This window comes from Rhinolophus sinicus, chromosome 1 (assembly GCF_057876585.1).
Source record: "Rhinolophus sinicus isolate RSI-liver-muscle chromosome 1, RSI-T2T, whole genome shotgun sequence".
Lineage (NCBI taxonomy): Eukaryota > Metazoa > Chordata > Mammalia > Chiroptera > Rhinolophidae > Rhinolophus > Rhinolophus sinicus.
In genome coordinates, this window is record NC_142501.1 from 214,267,361 (window position 1) to 214,288,937 (window position 21,577).

At 42.1% G+C, this 21,577-nt stretch overlaps 1 protein-coding gene across 6 annotated transcripts in view; it reads left to right on the plus strand.

The window, feature by feature from the left end:
* Nucleotides 1-21,577, plus strand: part of POLN (DNA polymerase nu) — a 123,306-nt gene that overhangs the window by 62,015 nt on the left and 39,714 nt on the right. For 5 of the 6 annotated variants that reach the window (XR_016019381.1, XM_074320283.2, XM_088793257.1 and 2 more), the window contains exons 15-17: nucleotides 14,237-14,294; nucleotides 15,115-15,189; nucleotides 16,068-16,182. Coding sequence is in view for 5 of the 6 variants with exons in the window: in XM_074320283.2 (XP_074176384.2) it covers nucleotides 14,237-14,294; nucleotides 15,115-15,189; nucleotides 16,068-16,182 (248 nt within the window). In the remaining variant the exon portion in view is untranslated. The remainder of the gene's footprint in view (nucleotides 1-14,236; nucleotides 14,295-15,114; nucleotides 15,190-16,067; nucleotides 16,183-21,577) is intronic. The other variant, XM_088793261.1, reaches the window with a different exon arrangement.

Below are 21,577 nucleotides of genomic sequence, written 5' to 3' on the forward strand. Positions count from 1 at the left end.
ATTCCTTTCATTACATCTCTAGGACTTATTTATTTTATTTTGACCAGGAGTGTTTAACGCCTCTAACACTGTTCTTTTTTAAAAAATAACTTGGTTATTCTGGGTCCTTCGTGTTTCCATGTGAATTTTATAATCAGCTTGTCAGTTTCTTCAAAAAAGTCTGCTGAGGATTGCATTGGGATTACATTGAATCTAGAACTTGATTTAGGGAGATTGACATCTCAACAATATTTAGTCTTCCATCTCTTAAAAAGGGTATAGCTCTTCATTTATTTGGGTCTCATTTAATTTTTCTGAGCAAGCTTTTGTAGTTTTCAGAGTAGAGGTCTTTTTGAATACTTTGTCAGATTTATCTTAAATATTTCATATTTTTGATACTATTGTAAATCGTGTTGTTTCAATGCCCAGCTCTTCATTGCTACTGTATAGATATACAATTGATTTTTGTGTTTTGATTTTGCATCCTGCAACCTTAGTTCTAGTCATTCTTTTTGCAGATTCCATCTGGTTTTCTATGTAGATGATCATGTTATATGTGAATAAAGTTTGTTTCTTCCTTTCCAATATGGATTCCTTTGATTTCTTTTTCTTGCTGGGTTATACTGACCAGAGCCTTCTGTACTATGTTGAATAGAAGTGGTGAGAGCAGACATGTCATCTTGTTCTAGGTCTTAGGAAAAGCACTCAATTTCATTGGTAAAAATGCTGTTAGTTGTAGATTTTACGTAAGTACCTTTAACCAGGTTGAGGGAGTTCCCTTAAATAACAGTTTCCTGAGATTTTTTTATCTGGATATTGGATTTTGTCAAATTCTGTTTTGTATCTATTGAGATGATCATATGGTTTTTCTTTAAATTTGTTAGATTAGTGGTAGATTTTTCAAATGTTAAACCAACTCTGCATTCTTAGAATAAAGCCCATTTGGTCTTGATGTAGTACCCTTTATATATACCAGAGGTGCCAAAAACTACACATTTTAAGAAATGATATCTATGTATTACTTTTCAAAGTTGAATTATGGTAGCAATGGTATGGTATGACGTTCGCTCAAAAGAATGGTGTTAATCAAATGAATGGTAGCGTTATTCATTGTACTACGATTTTAATACAGTTTTTTCCTTTCTTAAAATGTGTATACATTTTTTTTGGCACCCTCTGTATATACATAGTTGGATTAAATTTGCTAAAACTTTGTTTAGAATCTTTGCGTCTATTTCCTAATGATGGATATTGGTTAGTTTTCTTTTATTGTAATGTCTTTGGTCTTGGTATCAGGATAGTACTAAATTCAAACAAGGAATTGGAAGTATTCCCCCTTCTTCAAGTTTCTGGAAGAATTTGTATATAATTATTTTTATTTCCTCCTTGATTAATAGAATTCACTAGTAAAGCCATCTGAGCTTGGAGGCTTCTTTGTGGGAAGGTAGTTAACTACAAATTAAACTTCTTTAATAGACATAGGGCTATTCAGGTTATCTGTTTCTTCTTGAGTGAAGCTTGATAGTTTGTCTTTCAAGAAATTTGTACATTTCATCTAAATTGTTAATTTATTGGCATAAAGTTGTTCATAGCAATCCCTTATTCTTTTCAATACTGTGGTGATGTCACCTCTCTCATTCCTAACATGGGTAATTTGTGTCTTCTCACTTTTTTCCCCACGATCCGGTTTTGGTTTCATTGATTTTATCTATTGTTTTTGTTCTTTATTTCATTGATTTATGCTTTGATGTTTATCATTCTCTTTCTTCTGCTTACTTTGGGTTTAATTTGCTCTCCCTTTTCTAGTTTCTTAAGGTAGAAACTGAGTTTATTGATTTGAAACATTTCTTCCTTCCTGATATAGGCATTTGCTGCCATAAATTTGCCCCTGCTTTCTGGAACTCAGTAAATTCTGATATATTGTATTTTCATTTTCATTCAGTTCAAAAAACTTTCTAGTAACACTTTCTATGTCTTCTTTGACCCATGGGTTATTTAGAAGTTTATTTAGTTTCCAAATATCTTTCTATTACTGATTTCTAATTTTATTTCACTGTGGTCAAAGGATATACTTTGCATGATTTGAATCCTTGTAAATTTATTCAGACTTGCTTTATGGCCCGTCTTGGTAACTGTTCCGTGTGCACTTGAAAGAATGTGCTGTTATTGTAGGGTGGAATGTTCTATAAATACCAATTAATCAATTTGTTTGATAGTGTTGATAGCGATTTGTTGTTAGGGTTTGTTGTGTCCTCCTGAGGAATTTACCCTTTTATTTCTAGGAAATAACCTTTTTAAATCCCTGGTAATATTATTTGCTCTGAAATCTATTTTGTCTAATACAAAATATTAGTTTAAAATAATAAAATACATTTAAAATTTTATAAAAAATAAAATTAATCAAAATATTATCTAATATTAATGTTAAAATAGCCACTGTGTTTTCTTTTGACTAGTGTTAGCATGGCATTTTTCATCCTTTTACTCTTAAACTATTTGTCTCTTCATATATAAAGTACATTTACTGTAGGAAGCATATAATTGGTCTTGGTTTTTGTCTATTCTGACAGTATCTGCCTTTTAATTGGGCTATTTAGTGCATTTACACTTTATGTGATTATTCATAGGATAAGATTGAAGTCAATTATCTTGCTATTTGTTTTCTAATTGTTTTCCCAATTGTTCTTTGGTCCCCTTTTCTTCTGTTTCTCCCTTCTTTTGGATTCATTGAGTTTTTAATGATTCTCTTTTATCTTTCTTACATAGTAGCTATAACTCTATGTTTCATTATTTTAGTGGTTAATTTAGAGTTTACAGTGTACATCTTTAATTTATTACAGCCTATCTTCAAGCAACGTTATATCATTCCACATATGGTATAAGAACCTTACAACAGCATAATTCCATTTCTCTTCTCCTGGCCTTTATGCTATTATTAATATATATTTTAAGTTATAAATTCCACAGTATATTTTTTATTAACTAGACCATGCTCTTTTAAACAGATTTAAATACTAAAAGTCCTGAATATTTACCCATGCAGTTACCATTTCCTTGTGTATATCCAGATTTCTACTTGGCATCATTTTCCTTCTGCCTAAAGGACACCCTTTAACATTTCTTGTAGAGTGGGTCTGTTGTATGTCTGAAAATTATTTCACCTTTGTTCTTGAAAGTTATTTTTGTGAGGCATAAAATTCTCGGTTGAAAGTTTTTTCTTGCAGCACTTTGAAGATGTTACTTTACTCCCTTCTCATTGTTTCTGACAAGAAATCTACTGTCATCATTATCTCTGTTTCTCTACATGTAATGTGTCTTTTATTCTGGCTGTTATTAGATTTTTCTTATAATCACTGGTTTTGAGAAATTTGATTATGATGTGCCTTGGGGTAATTCTTTTCATGTTTTTTTAGATCTGTGGGTTTATAATTTTTTTATCAAATCTGGAAAATTATTGGCAATTTTTATTCACGTATTTGTTATGTTCCTCCTTCTCTCTCCTCTCCCTTGGGAACTGCACTTATAATTGCATATGTTAGGTCAATTGAATTTATCCCATAGCTCACTGAAACTCATTTTTCTTCTTTTCCTTGGATTTTTTTTTTCTGTTTCAATTTGAATAGTTTCTATTACTGTGTCCTGTAGTTCACTAATCTTTTCTCTTGTCATGTCAAATCTGATATTAATCCCACTGAGTATATTTATAGTTTTTTATTTCTAGAAATTCAGTTGGGATCTTTTTTTATGCCATCCATGTCTCTACTTAATTTTTTCATTATTTTGGATGCAGTTATACTGTTTTCTTTTTTAATGTTCTTGTCTGTAATTTCAACATCTCTGTCCATTATAGATTAGTTTCAGTAGATGGTTATCCTCATTACAAGTCTATTTTCCTTCTTTTTTGTACCTGGTAATCTTTGTTTGGATTCTAAACATTGTAGATTTTAAATTGTTTTGGGTGTGGACCTTTTTGCATTCCTGTAAATATTCCTGAGCTTTGTTCTGGGATGAGTTAAGTTATTTGGACACAGTTTATTGCTTTCTGGTCTTGCTTTTATCATGTGTGAGGCAGGTCCGTAGAGGTGCTTCATCTAAGGCTAGCTAATTATTCCCCACTCCTGAGGAAAGACCTTCATGAGTATTCTACCTATTGTCCCATGAATTATGAGTTTTCCAAGAATGACTTGTGGGAACAGGAACTATTCCTGGCCCTATATGAGTGTCCTGCACTATTTTCTAATCGCTTTGGATGGGTTTTCCCCTGCCTTTGGTGGTTTCCTCACATGCATGCACTGATCAGTTCTCTGCTGGGCTTAAGAAAGGGATAGTTGTATAGGTTATCTGTCTTTTCCTCAATATTTGGATGGGAGTACTTTCTTTTCAACTGTATACATCCCAAGTGGAAGTAGAAGCTCCCATCTGATACTTTTTACTCCTACTGAAACCCTGCGTTCTTTATGTTCTGTTAGCGTTGAACAGTTCATGAATTAATATTTGATTTATCAGAACCGTGTTCTAGTGACCTCCTAGATATTCCCTGCACTGTCCCTATCGTGGTGCTTATTACAGTGTGTTTTAGCCTCCTGTTTGCCTCAGTGGACTGTAAATTCCATGAGAACAGGGACCCTTTCTGCCTGCTTCACAGGCATATCCCCAGGCCTGGCTCTATACCTGGAACACCTGGAACATAGTAGGTGCTGAGTATTTATTGAATGAAGAACTGGATGTGTGATGCGCTCCTGAGTCGTCTTCCAGTGTCTCCAAGTCACCTGATTTGGGATCATCGTCAAGATGACCGCGTGGTGACAGTGTGGGCCACGCTTCTTTCCCAAGCCAGACTGTCACGTTGTTCACCCTAGTCGTGATGTCTTCTGTTTGTCTAAATTCTCCTTTTCCCTGATTCAGATATGTTAGGGTTCATGCCTGTCACCCCTTGTTTTGTATGTCCCTGTTAGGACTCTCGTGTTTTTACAGAGGCCTGAGGACCCCGTTCTCATTGCACTTGCCAGGGGCCACATTCTTACCCTTTCCTCATCATCTAATACCTGCTTATCAGGTGTGGCTTTAGATGTCCCTTCTAATGTTTCTACAATGACAAGGCCAGTTTTTGTCAATGTCCTCATTTCACTGCAGTGCCACTCGTGATATTGGCTCAGAATTCGTCAACATTTTGTAATTCAAAGTATCCGAACTTTCACGTTGTATTTTCATGAATTCTTTAGTATCCCAAGTATCCAACCTTCTTCTAGGTTGGTATTTTTTAAAACACTTTTTAATGTCACGGTTTTTAAATGTATTGATTGGAAATGTTAAAATCCAGGCATTCTTCAGCTGAATTTTTGCTTTGTGAGTCTCTTTTCCCTGTTAGTTTTCTTTTTTGTTCTAACTATATGTGCAATATTTTGTTAGCATGCTTGTACTATAATAGATCTTTGGTATGTAACTGAGTTGGAGCCAAACTAAGATTTTGTCATATGATGGTTAATGGTTTGATATAATCTGTGATTCATTGACCCTTCATGCTTTCCCTTCCCTTCAAGCCATTGTTCTGCTTACATCTGTTTAGATACCTTTTCCGTCCCCTGAGGTCCCTGAAAACCTCTTCCTCCAGCCCAGCCTCTTTGCCTGCTTAGTTCTCCAACATCAACTCAGGGGACATGTCCGTCAGGAAGTCTTATTTGATGCCCCCACCCCATCCTCCGGCTCCCAGAGCTCAGTGAGAATAAGACATGGACCCAATGTAATGAGCGTGCGCGTGTCCATCATCTGCCTAAAAGCTTAGACGTCACTGGTACATTTAGAGCCAAGTACATTCATCCTTTCCCAAGTGTGTCCTTCTCAAATCGCTTCCCCTTTCTCTCCCAATTTTACAGTGTATCATCCCTTTTTCATCTATTTCCTTAAATAATAGGTGAGATTTTTGTACTATTTTTAAACATTATATAAATGGTATCATATGTACTTATCCTTACACAGCTTTCTGTTTTCATGCGACATTGTGTTTTTGAGATTTATCCACGTTGACAGAAGTGGCTCTCATTTATCTTGGCTCCTGTATAAGTATTTCCTTGTGTAAATATACTAGATATTTTCCAGTTTTCCACTATTGGAAACAGTGCTGCAAGAAGAAAACAGCAGTGCTGCGATGAATATTCTCGAGCGTGTGAGAAGCTGTGTAGCGTTGCCCAGTTTTCCGGAGGCTCCGCATGTGTCCGCGGGTGCGGGGCAGCTCCCACTCGCCTATAGCCTGTGGCCCTCACAGCTCCACAAATGCCCTGCTCTCCATATTTCCCGACGTCCTTCCTGGCAGTCTGGTGAGCCTGTTCTCTGCAGTCACACTGCCCACGCCCCTCGGGCCCACGCCGTGCCCACCCTGCCGGGCAGAGGCTCACTCTCCCTGGTGGCCTGGCCTCTTGCTCTGCCCACCCAGTCACCCTGTTCCTCTGCCCTTCCTCCCGCCGGTACCGCTGTCCTCTCGGCGGGCCAGCTCCTGGGCAGCTGGCCACCCTTCCCAGGGGGTGACCCCCGGGCAGCTGGCCGCCCTTCCCAGGGGGTGACCCCCGGGCAGCTGGCCGCCCTTCCCAGGGGGTGACCCCCCGGCAGCTGGCCACCCTTCCCAGAGGGTGACCCCCGGGCAGCTGGCCGCCCTTCCCAGCTCCCTCCTCTTGCTGTGCAGCCTGATGTGCTCCTCCTCCTGCCTTGGAGCCACTGCACGTGCTCCTCCTTCACCAGCAGCGTCAGCTCCCACTGCCCTGTCACGACCCTCAAATCCCTCTTCATTCAGCTTTCCTTCAGGCCTTTCAAAAAAAGAAGTCCCAGTAATTTCACCAGCTTATGCCACACCTACCTCTGCCCCTGGTCACTCAGGCAGGAACTAGTGTGTCTAGCTGGTCACCAGGTCCTGTGGGCCCTGCCTCCTGGGCGTTGCTCCGCTGCCAGTCTCAGCCACTCACCTTGGCCCTCCGCCGCCCCTCCAGGGGTCCACTCTCCCCGCGGGCCACCAGCGGGCACCTGGTGGCCTTCCTCAGGTGCCAGCCCGGTGCTCTAGCCCTTCTTAGTTTCCATTTGTCCCCAGCGCTCTCAGGGTGAAGTCTGGATTCCTCACCTACCCCAGGGCTCCTTGTGTCTGACCCCCGCCTCCCTCTCCGGCCCCACCCACTTCCTGCCGCTCCGCATTCATTCATTCACAGACATTTACTGAGTACTTACTTCTGTGTGCCAGGCTGTTCAAGGTGCTCATGCTGAACGGGTCAAAACCTCTGCCCTGTGGTGTCGGGGCACTGGAGGGCATTAGACAGACAACAAACACACTAAATAAGCCATGATGTGGAAGATGATAAAGTGTGGAAAACAGAGTGGGGGAAGGACCAAGGCACAGGGGCGTCAGAGAGGGACAGGTGGAGGAGGTGATGATGGAAGGGAAGCTGAGGAGGTGGAGGAACAGGCCAGGGGGTGTAGGGGGAGGAGCATTCCCGGAGAGGTTGACTCGCCAAGGCCACCTGAGCCACTCACAGGACGCCCAGCACCACTCAGGCTCAGGCCGCACTGCCCTTGGGGCTCAGATCAGTTCCAGTGCGGTGGTGACAGCCCTCTTGGGGAGGTCCAAGGGCCCTTACTCTGTTGTCTCTACCAGCTGTGCTCGCTCCCGTGGCTTTCACTGGTTCTGTTTGCCTCGTGTTCTTAAGAACAATGATCTCAGGAAGCACCTGGCGCTGAGCAGACTCTGGAGGCAGCAGAGCCTGGTGTTGGGCAGACCTGAGTTCAGATCCCAGCCCAGTTCCTAGCAGTGTGGCTCTAGCAAGTTATGGCACGTCTGGAAAACTCAATTTTCTCATCTCTGGAATGATAAAAATAATGCCTCTCTGCTGGGTTATTGTGAAAATCATTTCTGTTTCATTTCATTCATTCAGTTAATATTTGTTGCTTGCTCCTGTGGCTAGGAAGGGTCAGAGGTGCTGAGGACGGGAGTGATGCCACAGGCGTGGCCCTGCCCTCGGGGGCCTGTGTTCATCGGTTCCCGACAGCCTATCAAGGGTGCCTCACGTGGCCTCCAGAGATGCTGCTGCTGTCATCACGTGCAGACCAGGACAAAGGGGGGCCAGCTGTGACCCTTGTTGTGCGGGTCACTGCTATTCACTGTCATTCCAGAGGTTCCAAGGACACACCAGGGAAGACAGGGCTGCCGTCCGTCACTGTCTTTCCACCACCTCCCCCGTGTTGCATCTTCCGATTGGGAACTTTGACCAAACCGAAGGTGACAGTCACTGGACTGACGACAGTGCCAGGCCCAGGCGACGCAGGGGGAGGAAGGCAGCGGGAGGACGGCCTCACGGTCAGATGGTTCCCTGTTTAGCATTGTCACCTACAACTGCCGGCATTTTTCACAAATGCCAAACTTCAAACATCACCTTGGCACCCTGCCTTTTGCTGAATGGGAAATAAAGGCTGTTAACACTGAGTTTTTCTAGATCAGCTCTCTCACTTTTTTTAAACACACAAAGTTCACCATGAAAACAAGTGCTAGAAGTGTGCCCACTTTTCATGACGAGCGCTTTCTCTCTCCAGGCACTGCTGGGAGCTGAGAAAAGGGAACCTGAGGGATGCAGAGCGTGCATTTCTGTGCCGGGGGAGGGCAGTGGTGTTTGCAGGGGGACCAGCACCCCGGTACACGCAGTGCTCACCAAGAGCTCTGAGCTGGGTGCCTTAGCTGCAGTCTGATCTGCCCCTGACATGGCATGCTGGGGACAGAACACGTCCTGTTTTGTACAGCCGTAGACACTGAGTTACTTACGCACAGTGAGTCCATTTGTAGATGCCCTTTATTGGGCTGAGGAAGTTCTCTTCTGTTCCTAGTTGGCTGAGATATTTTAATAAGAATGAGTGTTGGATTTTGTTGAGTGCTCTTAACATTCTGTTGTGATGATGACTTGTCTTTGGTCATTCACTCTAATCTTACTGCTACATGAACTGTTTTTGGATTTTAAACCAACTTTGCCTTCCTGAGATAAATCCCACTTGGTCATGGTATATAGTCCTTTTTATATGTTGCTAGACTTCAGTTTGCTAATACTTTTTTGAGGACTTTTTTGCATCTGTATTTATGGGTGTTATATCGATGTCTAGCTTTGGTGTCAGGGTGATACTGACATCAGAGTGAGCTCCTCAGCCCACCTTTCTAGAAGGACCTCTCATTGCTGAATATTTTGAGAGTTCTTTATATATTTTGACTCCAATGTGATTTGCAAGAAATTTCTCCTAGTATGAGGCTTGCTTTTCATTCCCTTAACAAACCAAAGGTTTGGTGGAACCAAATTTTTTTTTTTACGGATTGTTCCAAGTGTTCCATCATGGGTTGTTTGAATTGTTTTATTTATGGATTATGCTTTTGGTGTATATCTAAGAACTCATTGTCTAACCTGAGCTCACAAAGATTTTCTCTTAAGTTTTCTTCTAAAAGTTTTGGAGTTTCACATTTAGATCTATGACCCATAAATTATAGAGTCAGCTTGTTGATAGCTATGAAAAAGTCTATTGGGATTTTGATTGGAATTGTGTTGAATTTGGGGGTCATTGGCACATTAATTTTGAGTATTCTAATCCATGAATATGGTATATCTTTTCATTTATTTAGGGCTTCGTTGATTTCTTTCATCAGGGTTTTGTAGTTTTCATCATACAGATTTATACCTAAATACAGTGGTGCCAAAAAAATGTATACAAGTGGACACTTTGATCAACGTTGCTCAAGCAGTAGTTCACCGTAATCACAAGTGTCTGGACGCTGATGGTAACCACTTTGAGCACCTCTTGTAATTTCAGAAGTCAAATGTGACTTGTATTCATCTTCTGTTGTCAGTATATATCTAATATCACAATTTAATAGTTTTTTCCTTTCTTAAAATATATATACATTTTTTGGCACCCTCTGTATTTTGGGGTGCTATTATAAATGACATTGCTTATTTAATTTCGATGTCCAGTTTTTCATTGGTAATATGTAGACATAGAATTTATTTTTGTGTATTAACTTGATATCTTGGTCAACTCGTTTATTATTCCTAGGAAGCTTTTTGTAGGGTCCATAGGGCCTTCTACCTAGACAACCATGTCTGCAGTGATTAATGACCATCTTGTTTCCTCCTTTGTACTGCGTGCTTTTTTATTTTCTTGCCTTATTGTGCTGGCTAGAAGTTCCTATATTACATTGAACAGAAGTGTTAGGAGTAGACATTCTTGCCCTGTACCCAATCTTAAGGGGAAAACATTGAATTTTTCACTATTAATGATGATGCTAGCTTTAGGTTTTGTCACAGATTCTCTTTGTCATGTCAGAGGATCCCTTTTATTCCTAGTTTGCTAAGAATAGTTTTTATCATGAATGGATGTTTAATTTTGTCAAATGCTTTTTTTGCATCTATTGAGATGATCATGTGAATTTTCTTCTTTATTAATATGGTGAATGACATTGATAGATTTTCAAATGTTGAACCAGCCACTGCTAGGATTTGTGGGATCAATCCTACTTGGTTGTGATGGATTGTTTCTGTTGCTGGATTTGATTTGCTAATATTTTGTTTAGGATTTTTTTGTGTGCCTATATTCCTGAGAGAATATAGTTTGTAGTTTTATTTTCTTGAAATATCTTTGTCTGGTTTTGCTATTAGGATATTACTGGCCTTATAAAATTAGTTAGAAAGAATTCCCTCTTCTTTTATTTTCTGGTAGAAATTGTATAGAATTGGTGTTGTTTATTCCTTAAATATTTGGTGGAATTCAACATTAAAACTATCTGGGACTGGGAAGGGAGGGGATGCGTGTGTGTGTGTGTGTGTGTGTGTGAGAGAGAGAGAGAGAGAGAGAGAGAGAGAGAGAGAGAGAGAGAGAGAGAGAGAGAGAGAGAGAGAGCTGGTTCTTAACTACAGTCAATTTTTATAATAGATGTAGGTTATTCAGATTTTCTGTTTTCTCTTGAGTGAAGGTTAATAGTTTATGTCTTTCAAGGAATTGGCACCCTTTGTCTAAGTTGTTGAATTTATGGACATATCATAGCTCACAGTGTTTCTTTACTGTCCTTAATGTCTGTGTGATCTGTAGTGATATCCCCCTTTTATTTCTGAAATTAATCATTTTTACCTTACTTTTTTTCTTGAACAGTTTGGGTAGCGGTTTATTAATTTTATTGGTCTTTTGCAAAAGCAGCTTTGGGTGTCATTAATTTACCTCTGTTGCTTTCCTGTTTACAATTTCATTAATTTCAACTATTAGTTTTCTGTTACTTGCATTGGGATTAATTTTTGCTCTCTTTTTTTAGTTTCTCAAGGTAGAAGCTTAGATAGTGATTTGAGACCTTTCTTCTTTTCCAATATAAACATTTAATGCTGAAACTTTTCCTCTAAATACTGCTTTAGCTACATCCTATAAACTTTGATATTGTGTTTTCTTTTGCAATCCATTCAACACATTTTGTAAATTCCCTTGATACTTTTACTTCGACTCCTGGCTTAAGAAGTATGTTGTCTAATGTTCAAATATCTGGGAGTTTTTTCGATATCTTTCTGTTACTGATTTGTAGTTTACTTCTATTATGGCCTGAGAACATACTTTGAATGCTTTCAATTCTTTTAAATTTTCTAAGTCTTGTTTTATGGCCTGTGATATGGTCTATCTTGAACAGAGTTCCATGTTCACTTGAAAAAATGTGCGTTCTGTTATCTTTGGATATAGGGTTCTATAAATTGCAATTAGGTCAAACTGGTTGACAGTGTCATTCAGGTCTTCTGTATCCTTGCTGATTTTATCTCTGTATTTCCACAGGTTACTGAGAAGGAGTGTTTAAGTCTCTAAGTGTAATTGTGGATTCGTCTATTGTGTGTTACTGTTCTATCAGTTCTTGCTTTGTGTGTGTTTAAGTTCTGTTGTTAGATATCTACATATTTAGAATTATTATATTTTCTTTGTAAATTTCCCTTTTTATCATTATGTAATATTCACTTTACTCATGGTGAGTTTCCTTATTCTGAATTATACTTTGTCTTATATTAATATAGCCATTCCAGATTTCTTTCAATCAGTGTTTGTATGATATATCTTTTTTCATTCATTTACTTTTAATCTATCTAAGTCATATTTAAAGTTGATATTTTATAGCCAACATATAGTTGGATCTTGTATTTGTGCAATCTGACAAACTCTGTGTTTTAATTGGTGTATTTAAAGTATTTAAATTTAATGTGATTATTGATGTGGTAGGATTTGGGTCTACCATTTTATTTTTCTGTTTGTCCCTTCTATTTTTTGTTTCTCTGTTCCCTTTCCTGCCTCCTTTGAATTTTTAAATAATTTTTAGAATTCCATTTCAATTTATATATTGAATTTTTGGCCACATCTCTTTGTATACTATTTTTAGTAACTGCTATAGGAATTATAGTAGACATACCAAATTTTAATGCATTTTTAGATTTACTATTTTACCAGTTCAAGTAACTTATAAAAAACTTTAAAAAGCCATTGAAGCTCCTTTAATTTCACCACTTTCTGTTATGATTGTCATATGCATTATATCTATATGCATTGTAAACACCCACAGGAAGTGTGATAATTTTTGCTTTTAACAGTTACAAGTATTTCAAGGAACTTGAAAAAATTAGTATCTTTATTGAGATACTGACTATTTTGTTGTTCATTCTTCATTCCCGAGGTTCCAGTTTCCCTCTGGAGACAGTTCCCCTTCAGCCCCGAGAACTTTTGTTAACTCTTCTTTTAGAGCAGGTCTCCTTATGACAGATCCTCTTCATTTCTATTCATTTGAGAATGTCTTTGATTCACCTTCGTTCCTGGAGCGTAAGCTCTGAGTGGACAGTTCTTTCCTTTCCACACTCGAAATGTGTTGTCTCGTGGTCCGATGGTCCTCACCACACCCGCCATCCGCATGGCTGCTCTCTACAGCGTGTCCTTTGGCTCAGGCTGCTTTCAAGACTGTTTTTAATCTTTGGTTTTCAGCAGTTTGCTTATCAAGTTCCTGAGTGTGATTTTCTTTTAATTTATCCTGTTTAGGGTTGTTTAGCTTCTTGAATCTGAAAAACATGTCTTTCACTAAATTTGGGAAATTTTGAGCTTTTTTTTTTCCTGCACAAATTGTTTTTTTCTCCTTCAGGGGCTGAAATAGCAGAATGCTTTTGATACTACTCCACAGGTCCCTGAGGCTCTGTTCATGTTTTCCCCCAATAGTTTTCGCCTCTCCTTCACATGGGATAGCTTCTATCCACCTACCTTTAAGTTCACTGGCTCTTTTTTTCTGTCATCTCTATTCCATTATGAGCTTATCATTTAAATTTTTTTTTTAAAGTATCATGTGATTCTAATGTACAGAAAACTTGAGAGTCACTAGCCTCTCTCTCCAGGCTTCAGTGTCCTCACCTCAGAAAGTGAGGATGATAAAACCTGCTTTCCTACCTCCGAGGGCTGCAGGGACCCTAAAGCGTGTCACCTGAGATGCTCCGTGGTTTGCACGGTAGCACAGTGGGCCCGATCTAGTCCAGTGTCCAAGGAGCTCCCTTGCCAGACAGTGCAGGCGTCACTCACTGTTCAAGGTCCTGCCAAGGACCTCAAGGCCATTGAACAGGAATTCTCATGGTTTGAATAATGGAAGCAGGCTAGAGGCCGGCCAGCCTCTCAGTACCCAGCTGGGATCTGTCACTACTGCCCCAGCTTGTAACGGTGTGAAGGTGCTTGACAAACGGTCCCAGCGGTTTTCAGGGCACACAGGCACATTTGTCACCTTCCTTGGGCATGCTGCAAGTACCCTAGACTGGTACTAAGTGCCAAGAGAACCAGAGGAGGGGCTGATCGGGACAGAGAGACCAGAATTTTCATCTTCAAGTAAGTTTTTAAAGGGAAATACAATATACAAATTTCACAGACATCTATGGTTAGCATATTTTGTAGGAATTTTTAAGTTAACTAAGTTTATAAGTTAGGCTGCTGCTAAAAGAATGACTGTATATAATTATGATAAGGGTCACAGGCTAGAGTGAAAAAGAACTGTTGTGACATTTGCTGATACAGTTTCTGATATACCCACAAAATTATGTGTGAGTGTTCTGCAGTCGTATTAAGTATTACTATGCTTATGCATAATATGTTGGCATTAGCTATTTTGTTAATGTTTAATAAAATGTAACACTTTTTAAATACCCTTAAATGTACAGATTAATTTGAGTAGATATTTCAGCTGAAGCTATTCCGCTCTTATTTACAGAATATCCAAGGTATCTCCAGGCACCCAATTCAAATGACTAAACCTCAAAATTTTAAAGGTAACACGTTTTTTTTGCTTTGCTAACATGTTGGATAACATTTTTAAAAATCCTACAAGCGTAGTGATTGTTTTTCTATACGCCTAACTGCTTTGCTTTCCTGGAGTTCTCTGTACTTGCATGATCAGGATTTAAATGCACACTGAAAAATAAAATGCAGCTAAAGTGATGTGTACTTCCCTTTTAGCAGCTCACAAGTTAAAGGAGATGATAGGTGTACAAAGCTCCCTCCTACTGTCTCTCCCCCAACCAATTTCCGACTAAAGAAAAACAACAATAGAACAGCTTTTGCTGAAAATGACTGGAAGTGTTTATGAAAGCAGACCGCCCCTCTTCTTTCCCTTAAGCTACTTCACCGTAATACTGAGGCTTATGTTTCTTAAAAAGGTCAAATCTGAGCAAAGAACAATGACGCCTGATGAGCAGCCCTTTTCCAAATGCACATCTTGCCTCCACAAGATGCTGGAGCTGTGCTGGTGACGCCTTTGCCACGTGCTCAGTGTGCTCCTTAGGGCTTGTGCTCCCTCCAGCCTGTCCCCTTGGAGGCTCAGCCAGCCTCTCGGCTCTCACTAGAATATGTTCCAGGGTCGGTGGTTGACCTTTTCTTCATTAGGATTTCTAGACAGAGCAGAAAATCTTAACAAAAAATCTATTTACTTTCAGTAGTAATATGATCTTTTAAAATTACATGAATAGAAGATTCAGAAAAATCCAAAATCTAGACTCCTTTGACTTTGGAAATTAAAATAACTTTGTGTGAGGACTGCCTACAGATCAGCCATGCCCACGCTCACCAAGCACTCTTGTCGTGACGATTCAGGTGACGAAGATGAAATCACCATCTCCCCGAGGGCCACGTTTGTCCCATCCCAAGGCCACACCTTCCTAGCAGCAGGTACCGCCAACCCTTATAGGAGGCACTGCGTGTCACTGTGGCTCACTGTGCACTTCATACGGTTAAAACCTTTAGAAATCTTGTCATTCAAAGGCAGATGTTTCTAGGAAGCAGGTTTCTCACACACAGCACAGGACAGCTCAGCTTCCAGGGCCCCTCCCTTCACCATATCTATTATAGGTCCCATAATAGGACAGACCGCTGCGTGGTCCCACCCAGTCGGCCCCCACCCCGCCCCACCCTCATCCCCCACGGCTCTCTGGCCATGCTGGCCACTCTGCTGTCCCCCGACAACCAGCCAGCTCCCCCTCAGGCCCAGCATGAAGCCCTTGTCCCCACATACTGTCCTGCTCCCCCTTTGCCTCTTCTGTGCCTCTGCTCAGAGGTCACTCTCTTCATGAGGCGCACACTGACCACCCTGATAGTAACAGCATCTCCGACACTATGCTTGAACCTCCTTATCTGTCTCTGTCACTTCATTTCTCACCTTCTAACATCCACTCAAATCACCCCCCTCCTAGAATGTACGGTCCATGAGGAAAGGGGTTGTTGTCGGTTTTGTTCAGCAATATCTCCCAAGCACGTGGCCCAGCACACAGTAGGCCCTTTCCAAAACTCTGATGTACACAATGAATGGTTGAATGGATACAGCCCTCCCTGGAGGCACTGCCGCCTCATAAGGCAGAAGTGGTCTCTCGGACTTGCAGACACGGGGATGGCCAGTGGCCCTGAGGCCACAGAACCCTGGCAGGCGGGAGGGGCTGCTGACCTTATGCGGGCGGAGAGGAAGGCTGAGGGTGGGCTGGGTGGGTAGCGCCAAGCGCCAATGAGGGACGTTGTTGGCGGATTCTGAATTAACGCACAACTCTGTCTAACAGACTTTTCACAGATTGAATTGCGCATTCTTGCACACTTATCGGGGGATCCAGAACTTTTGAAGTTATTCCAGGAATCTGAACGAGATGATGTATTTTCTACCCTGACTTCACAGTGGTAAGAGATATGGGTTCACAATGTTATCAGATCTACAGGAATGCCTGCATGATTTAAAAGCCTGAAGTTATCCCAAGGCTATTTTCATAAGAGAGAAATGATATTTTTCTCTGGCAGTTAATCTTTTCGAAAAGAAGAGTAGATAAGTAGGATGCCAAGAGCGTCCTAATAATGAAAACCCACAGCTCTTCACCGCTAACAAAGAAGCCGATTGCTAAAGAATGTAATAAAAATATCGGGAAAATGGAAAGTGCCAATCACACGTCCCCGTGCCCCCTTCACACCCGGATGAACAGAGCCAGGATGGCGGGCACCTGCGCTCCCTGCTCAGGGTGGACAGTCACGACCACGCGCCCCACCCCGTGGGCGGCCAGGAGCGCATCAGGCCGCACGGGACATTCCTGCCCCACAGTGACTCACGCACGAGAATCGCAGAGGCGATGGCCACGGGTTCTGCCGGACTGCTCACCCGTGTTATCCAAGGCCTGTCTTTCTGTGCCTGTGTTCTTGGGATGCTGGCTTTTCTTCTTCGTGGCTGTGAACTAGTGCTGCCTGCCCATCTCCAAAGCGAGAGGGGAGGAAGGTGTGGGCTCTCCTCCCACCCCTCCCTGTGCTCGCTCAGGAGGGTGAAGGCCTGGGCCAGAGCCGCTGCGGACAGCCCTTACAGGGCGCTTTCCAGAGCCGGGCTGTGCAGCTGGCATAGCCACAAGGGAAGCTGGTAGAGGGAACGCTCTAGAACAAAGAGGGCCAGGGACATCACTGCCGGGAACAAAGTCAGGTTCTGCTACGAGGAGGAAGCGGGCCTGCGTGGGCCAGCTGTTCGGAAGGTCTCTGCTCCTGCTGGCACAGTCCCCGCTTTCAGCAGCTGCAGGCGCCACCCGCCTCCTCCAATGGCATCTTCCCTCGCGTGGCTCCTCCTGTGGACCTCCTCTCCTTCCCATCCCACTTCCTCTTGTCACCTGTCACTCTCAGGAGTCACCCTAGAGACATCACTCCACCAGGGCTGCGCTGTGTTCTCAAGCCCCTGCACTTCCCTCCTGTACACTCACCTCTCTGTCATTGTCACTGTCTTTTCTGAAGACATGTGAGCCCTCCCAGGGAAGGGCCGCATGCCCCTGTCCAGTGCAGGTGCTGGCCACGCTGCCCTCACTGCCTCCCCTCTCCAGCTACTGAGCAGGTCTTTCCCTCCCGAGGGCTCAGGAAGCTCTTTCCCCAAAGGGCCCTGTGGCTCAGGCTCATCTGTCACCCCACCCACCGTGGCATTCCCTTGAGACCTCCTAACCTCCCTGCCCTCAGAGCACCGCTCTACCCACTGCTGCACGCATTCCCATTTTCCTTACCATCTGTCCCCACTGGAATGTCAGTCCAGGGGGCCAGGCCACTCTTCTCCCTGCCCTGCAACAGCAGGTGTGGGAGACTCAGCGAGGATCTGTCACAAATGAGTGAAAGGCATAGAATTCAGACTTTCCTGCTTCTGAGCGTCAGACTGAGTCCCAACCCCCTGCATGAGCCAGGGGCATCCACCTGTCACTCCCTCCCTGCCCTTCTAACACTCTGGCCTCCCATCCCACTGCCATAAAATATGACTGGCCTCCACCCTGACCCACCTCAGCCCTCGTGCAGCACAGGCTGTTTCACACCTAGATCTTAGCCAGGTGTGGCCTGGGTTCCACTCTCTGACCCCAGCTCCTGCCCTCTGAGCTCTGTTCTCGATGGCCTTGCTCCCAGCCTCTGGGCAGCCCAGCCCCCATCCTGTGCCTGCTCCTGCCGTCAGCACACTGTGGTTTGCACTGCAAGGTGCAGCCCAGGTGGGTCTTCTGCATCTGGCCCGTCCTGGGCACTCGGTCGCAGTCCGCTGGGTGACACTAGGTGAGAGAAGACAGACAGACCCTGGGCCTCGCTGTGCAGCGCCCTCAGACACCCCTTAGGGCTTGGTGCTGCTGGACCTCTCCCCGCCTCTAGCCCTCAGGGGCCCTACTGTCCACTGTCTCACCTTCCGCCTTCCAGGTGCTGCAGAAAGCCAGAGAGTAGTGGTGAATGCATCCATTCTAAATTCAGGTCAACCCACCTGACGGACCCTGAATGGTCTCCACTTTTGTCTGGTCAGCTGCTCCAATCTTTTCTGACATCCCACAAATGTCTACTCTTCTCTCTTACTCTTCAAAGGACCTTCCCCTCTTGCTTGAATGACAGAGTAGAGGTCCTCAGGCATGAGCGCTTGAACTCTTTCCTCTCTGCCTCCATACGTCATTGTAGGGCCTCCTACCACCTTCAAAGCTGCCTGCCTCAAAGGAGGAGACGTCCTCTGTTGCCAAGATAGGACTGCGCACTGCACATGACCAGGCAGACTAGGCGAGACCACACTTCAGACATCGGGGTGGCTGGCACCCCCTGGGTGGGGCTGTACTGTCCCCCTCCATATCCCTCTGTTTTCCACTGTAACTCTGGCATTGTTAATATCCCTTGTTGGCTTTTACCCTCCCCTCTACTGAAAAGAAAAAGAAAGAAAAAAAAAACCAACTCTCTAGGGTTGCCTGTAGGGAAACCCTACCTTCAGCCCCACTGAAGCCCTCATGTACTCTTCAAGTACAAAATAAGTCTACCCGTAGCCCTGTTCTTTCTCGCTGCTGGCACATTCTGGCTCTTTTGAACAAACTTTCATTTTACCTACTTGGGCTTTTCTTCTTTCAGTGTGAGGTCTGGAACTCCTCCCATCTAAAACAATGGTCGCCTTTCTTCAGGGCGCAGTTGGCACTGAGGCCCCAAGCCAGTGTTCCCCACCCCACCCCCACCCCGCTCACAGGCTCTGCAGGGATCTGTGTTGACCTGCAGCATCACTGACCCGGTGCCTCCAAGTGCCACTGCTTTCTCCTGGCTCACTGCGCCTGGGAAAACACCCTTCTTGGCGCTATAACGCACATACCATAAAATTCAGTCTTTTAAAGTGTACAGTTGGGTGGTTTTTATGATAGTACGTTCACAATGTTTTGCAGCCATCACTGCTGTCTAATTCTAGAACATTTCTGTCACCCCAAAGAGAAACCCCACACGCTTCAGCCATCACTCCCCATTCTTCCCTCCTCATGGAAGGAATCTCTTCTCTGTCTCGGTACATTTGTCTGTTTTGGACATATGGAATTATACAATATACGACCTTCTCTGTCTGGCTTCTTTCAGTGGACATAATGCTGTTAAGGGTCAACCATGTTGTTGCACACATCAGCATTTCACTCGTTTATATGGCTAAGTCATATTCCATTACACGGAATAATGTATTCTCTGTATCTTGGTTTAAAAAAGCAAGTAATACTCCACTTGTTTACCCAGTCTCAGTTGATGGGTATTTTGGTTGTTTCCACCTTTTGGTTATTATGACTACTACTGTACTATTCCGGTAAACATTTATGTGCAATTTTTTGTGTGGACATGTTTTCATTACACTTGGGTATATACCTAGGAGTAGAATTGCTGGGTCATGTAGTAATTCTATGTTTAATTGTTTTTATTGTGGTAAAATAGCATAACATAAAATTTGTCATCTTAATCATTTTAGAATGTACAATGCACTGGCAACAATATTTGATTTTTTTGAGTAACTGCTGAACTAGTTTCCAAAATAGCCGTCCCATTTTACATTCCTGAAAACAGTGTATGGGTTCCAATTCATCCACATTCTCACTGATACTCCTTATTATCTATTTGATTCCTGGTGGGTGTGAAGTGGTATATCATTGTGGTTTTGATTTGCATTTCCCTTATGACTACAGATGTTGAGCATCTTTTCTTGTGCTCACCACTTATTCTTTATCTTTGTCTCTTTTCCCTCCTTTAGAGCTCAGTCTTTTCTGTACTGCCTCCCAGAAGATGTCCTTTCTCCTGTTTCACTTTTCCTCCAGATAGGGTATAAGATAATATAGAATTTTTAAAGCATGTAATAGATTTAATAACACCCTGTCCTCTCTCCAGAGGTATGGAAAGCCTTAGAAGATGATTCCTGCTTAGACAGGAAGAGTATTTGGCTTATTTGGTTCACTCTTGAGCTCTGTTGCCATCTTAGTGCTTTGATGGAATAATGCCCTGGATATTCTCCTTTGTAGTGTGTGAAAGAATCTGTGATTCAAGATGAGTGTGTGTGCATAGATGACCAAGCATGTCTTTTGTTCAGTGAGCTCAAAGCTACTCTGGCTGTTGCTAACCAAGTATTATAGCAAAGCATTTTTGTCAAAGTTTCAAGTAAAGTATGCAGCTAAAGCAGCTCCAAGAGGGAAATGTGTAGCATTAAATGCTCAAGTTACAAATGAAGAAAAAAATCTCAGATCTATAATCTAAGTTTTTATCTCAAGAAACTTGAAAAAGATGAGTAAAATAAACCCAAAGCAAGCAGAAGGAAGGCAATAATAAAGATAAGAGCAGAAATCAGTGAAATTGAAAGTAGGAAAACAATAGTGAAAATCAGTGACACAAAAGCTAATTCTTTGAAAAATCAGCAAAATTGATAAACCCTAACAAGACTGACAAAAATAAAAATAGAGAAGACACAAATCATCAATACTTGGAAGGGAATAGATGATATTAGTACAAATCCTGCAGGCACCAAAAGGGTAATAAGGGAAAACTATGGACAACTTTATGCTCAAAAATTCAGCAATTTTGAAGAAATGGACCAATTTCTTGAAAACCACAAACTACCAAACCCCAACTAAGATGAAATAGATAACCTTAATAGTGCTGTTATAACTATTGAAGAAATTGAATTTGTAATTGAAGAGCTCCTGAAAAAGAAATCCTCAGGCCCAGATGGCTTCTCTGTAGTACTTTACCAAACATTTAAAGAATTAACACCAATTGAAACTAGGCTCCAGTCAAGATAGCAGAGAAGGTAAATGCTGTGCTTGCCTCCTCCCATGACCACATTAAAATGACAACTAAATTATAGAAAAATCAACCTGGAGAAGCAGCTGAAGACTAGCTGAACAGAAGTCCTAGAACTAAGGATATAAAGAAGAAGCCATGTCAAGACTGGTTCCAAATTTCTAAAATGAGTATAATAGTATATAATTGAATTAAAGTATGAAAAGCATTTATCTCATTGTCTAACTCATAGTAAGAGACCAATAAATGTTTAACATTAAAAAAAGAATACCAACTGTATACAACTTTTAGCAGAAAATAGAAGAGGAAGGAATACTTCCCAATTTATTCTGTGAGACCAGCATTACCCTGATGCTTAAACCAGGCAAAGAGATATGAAATAAAACAAACCCCACTACAGATCACATCACTTACATACTTGGATGCAAAATCGTCAACAAGATATTAACAAACCAAATCCAACAATGTCTAAAAACAATTACACACCATGTTGAAGTAGGATTCATTTCAGGTGTGCAAGTAT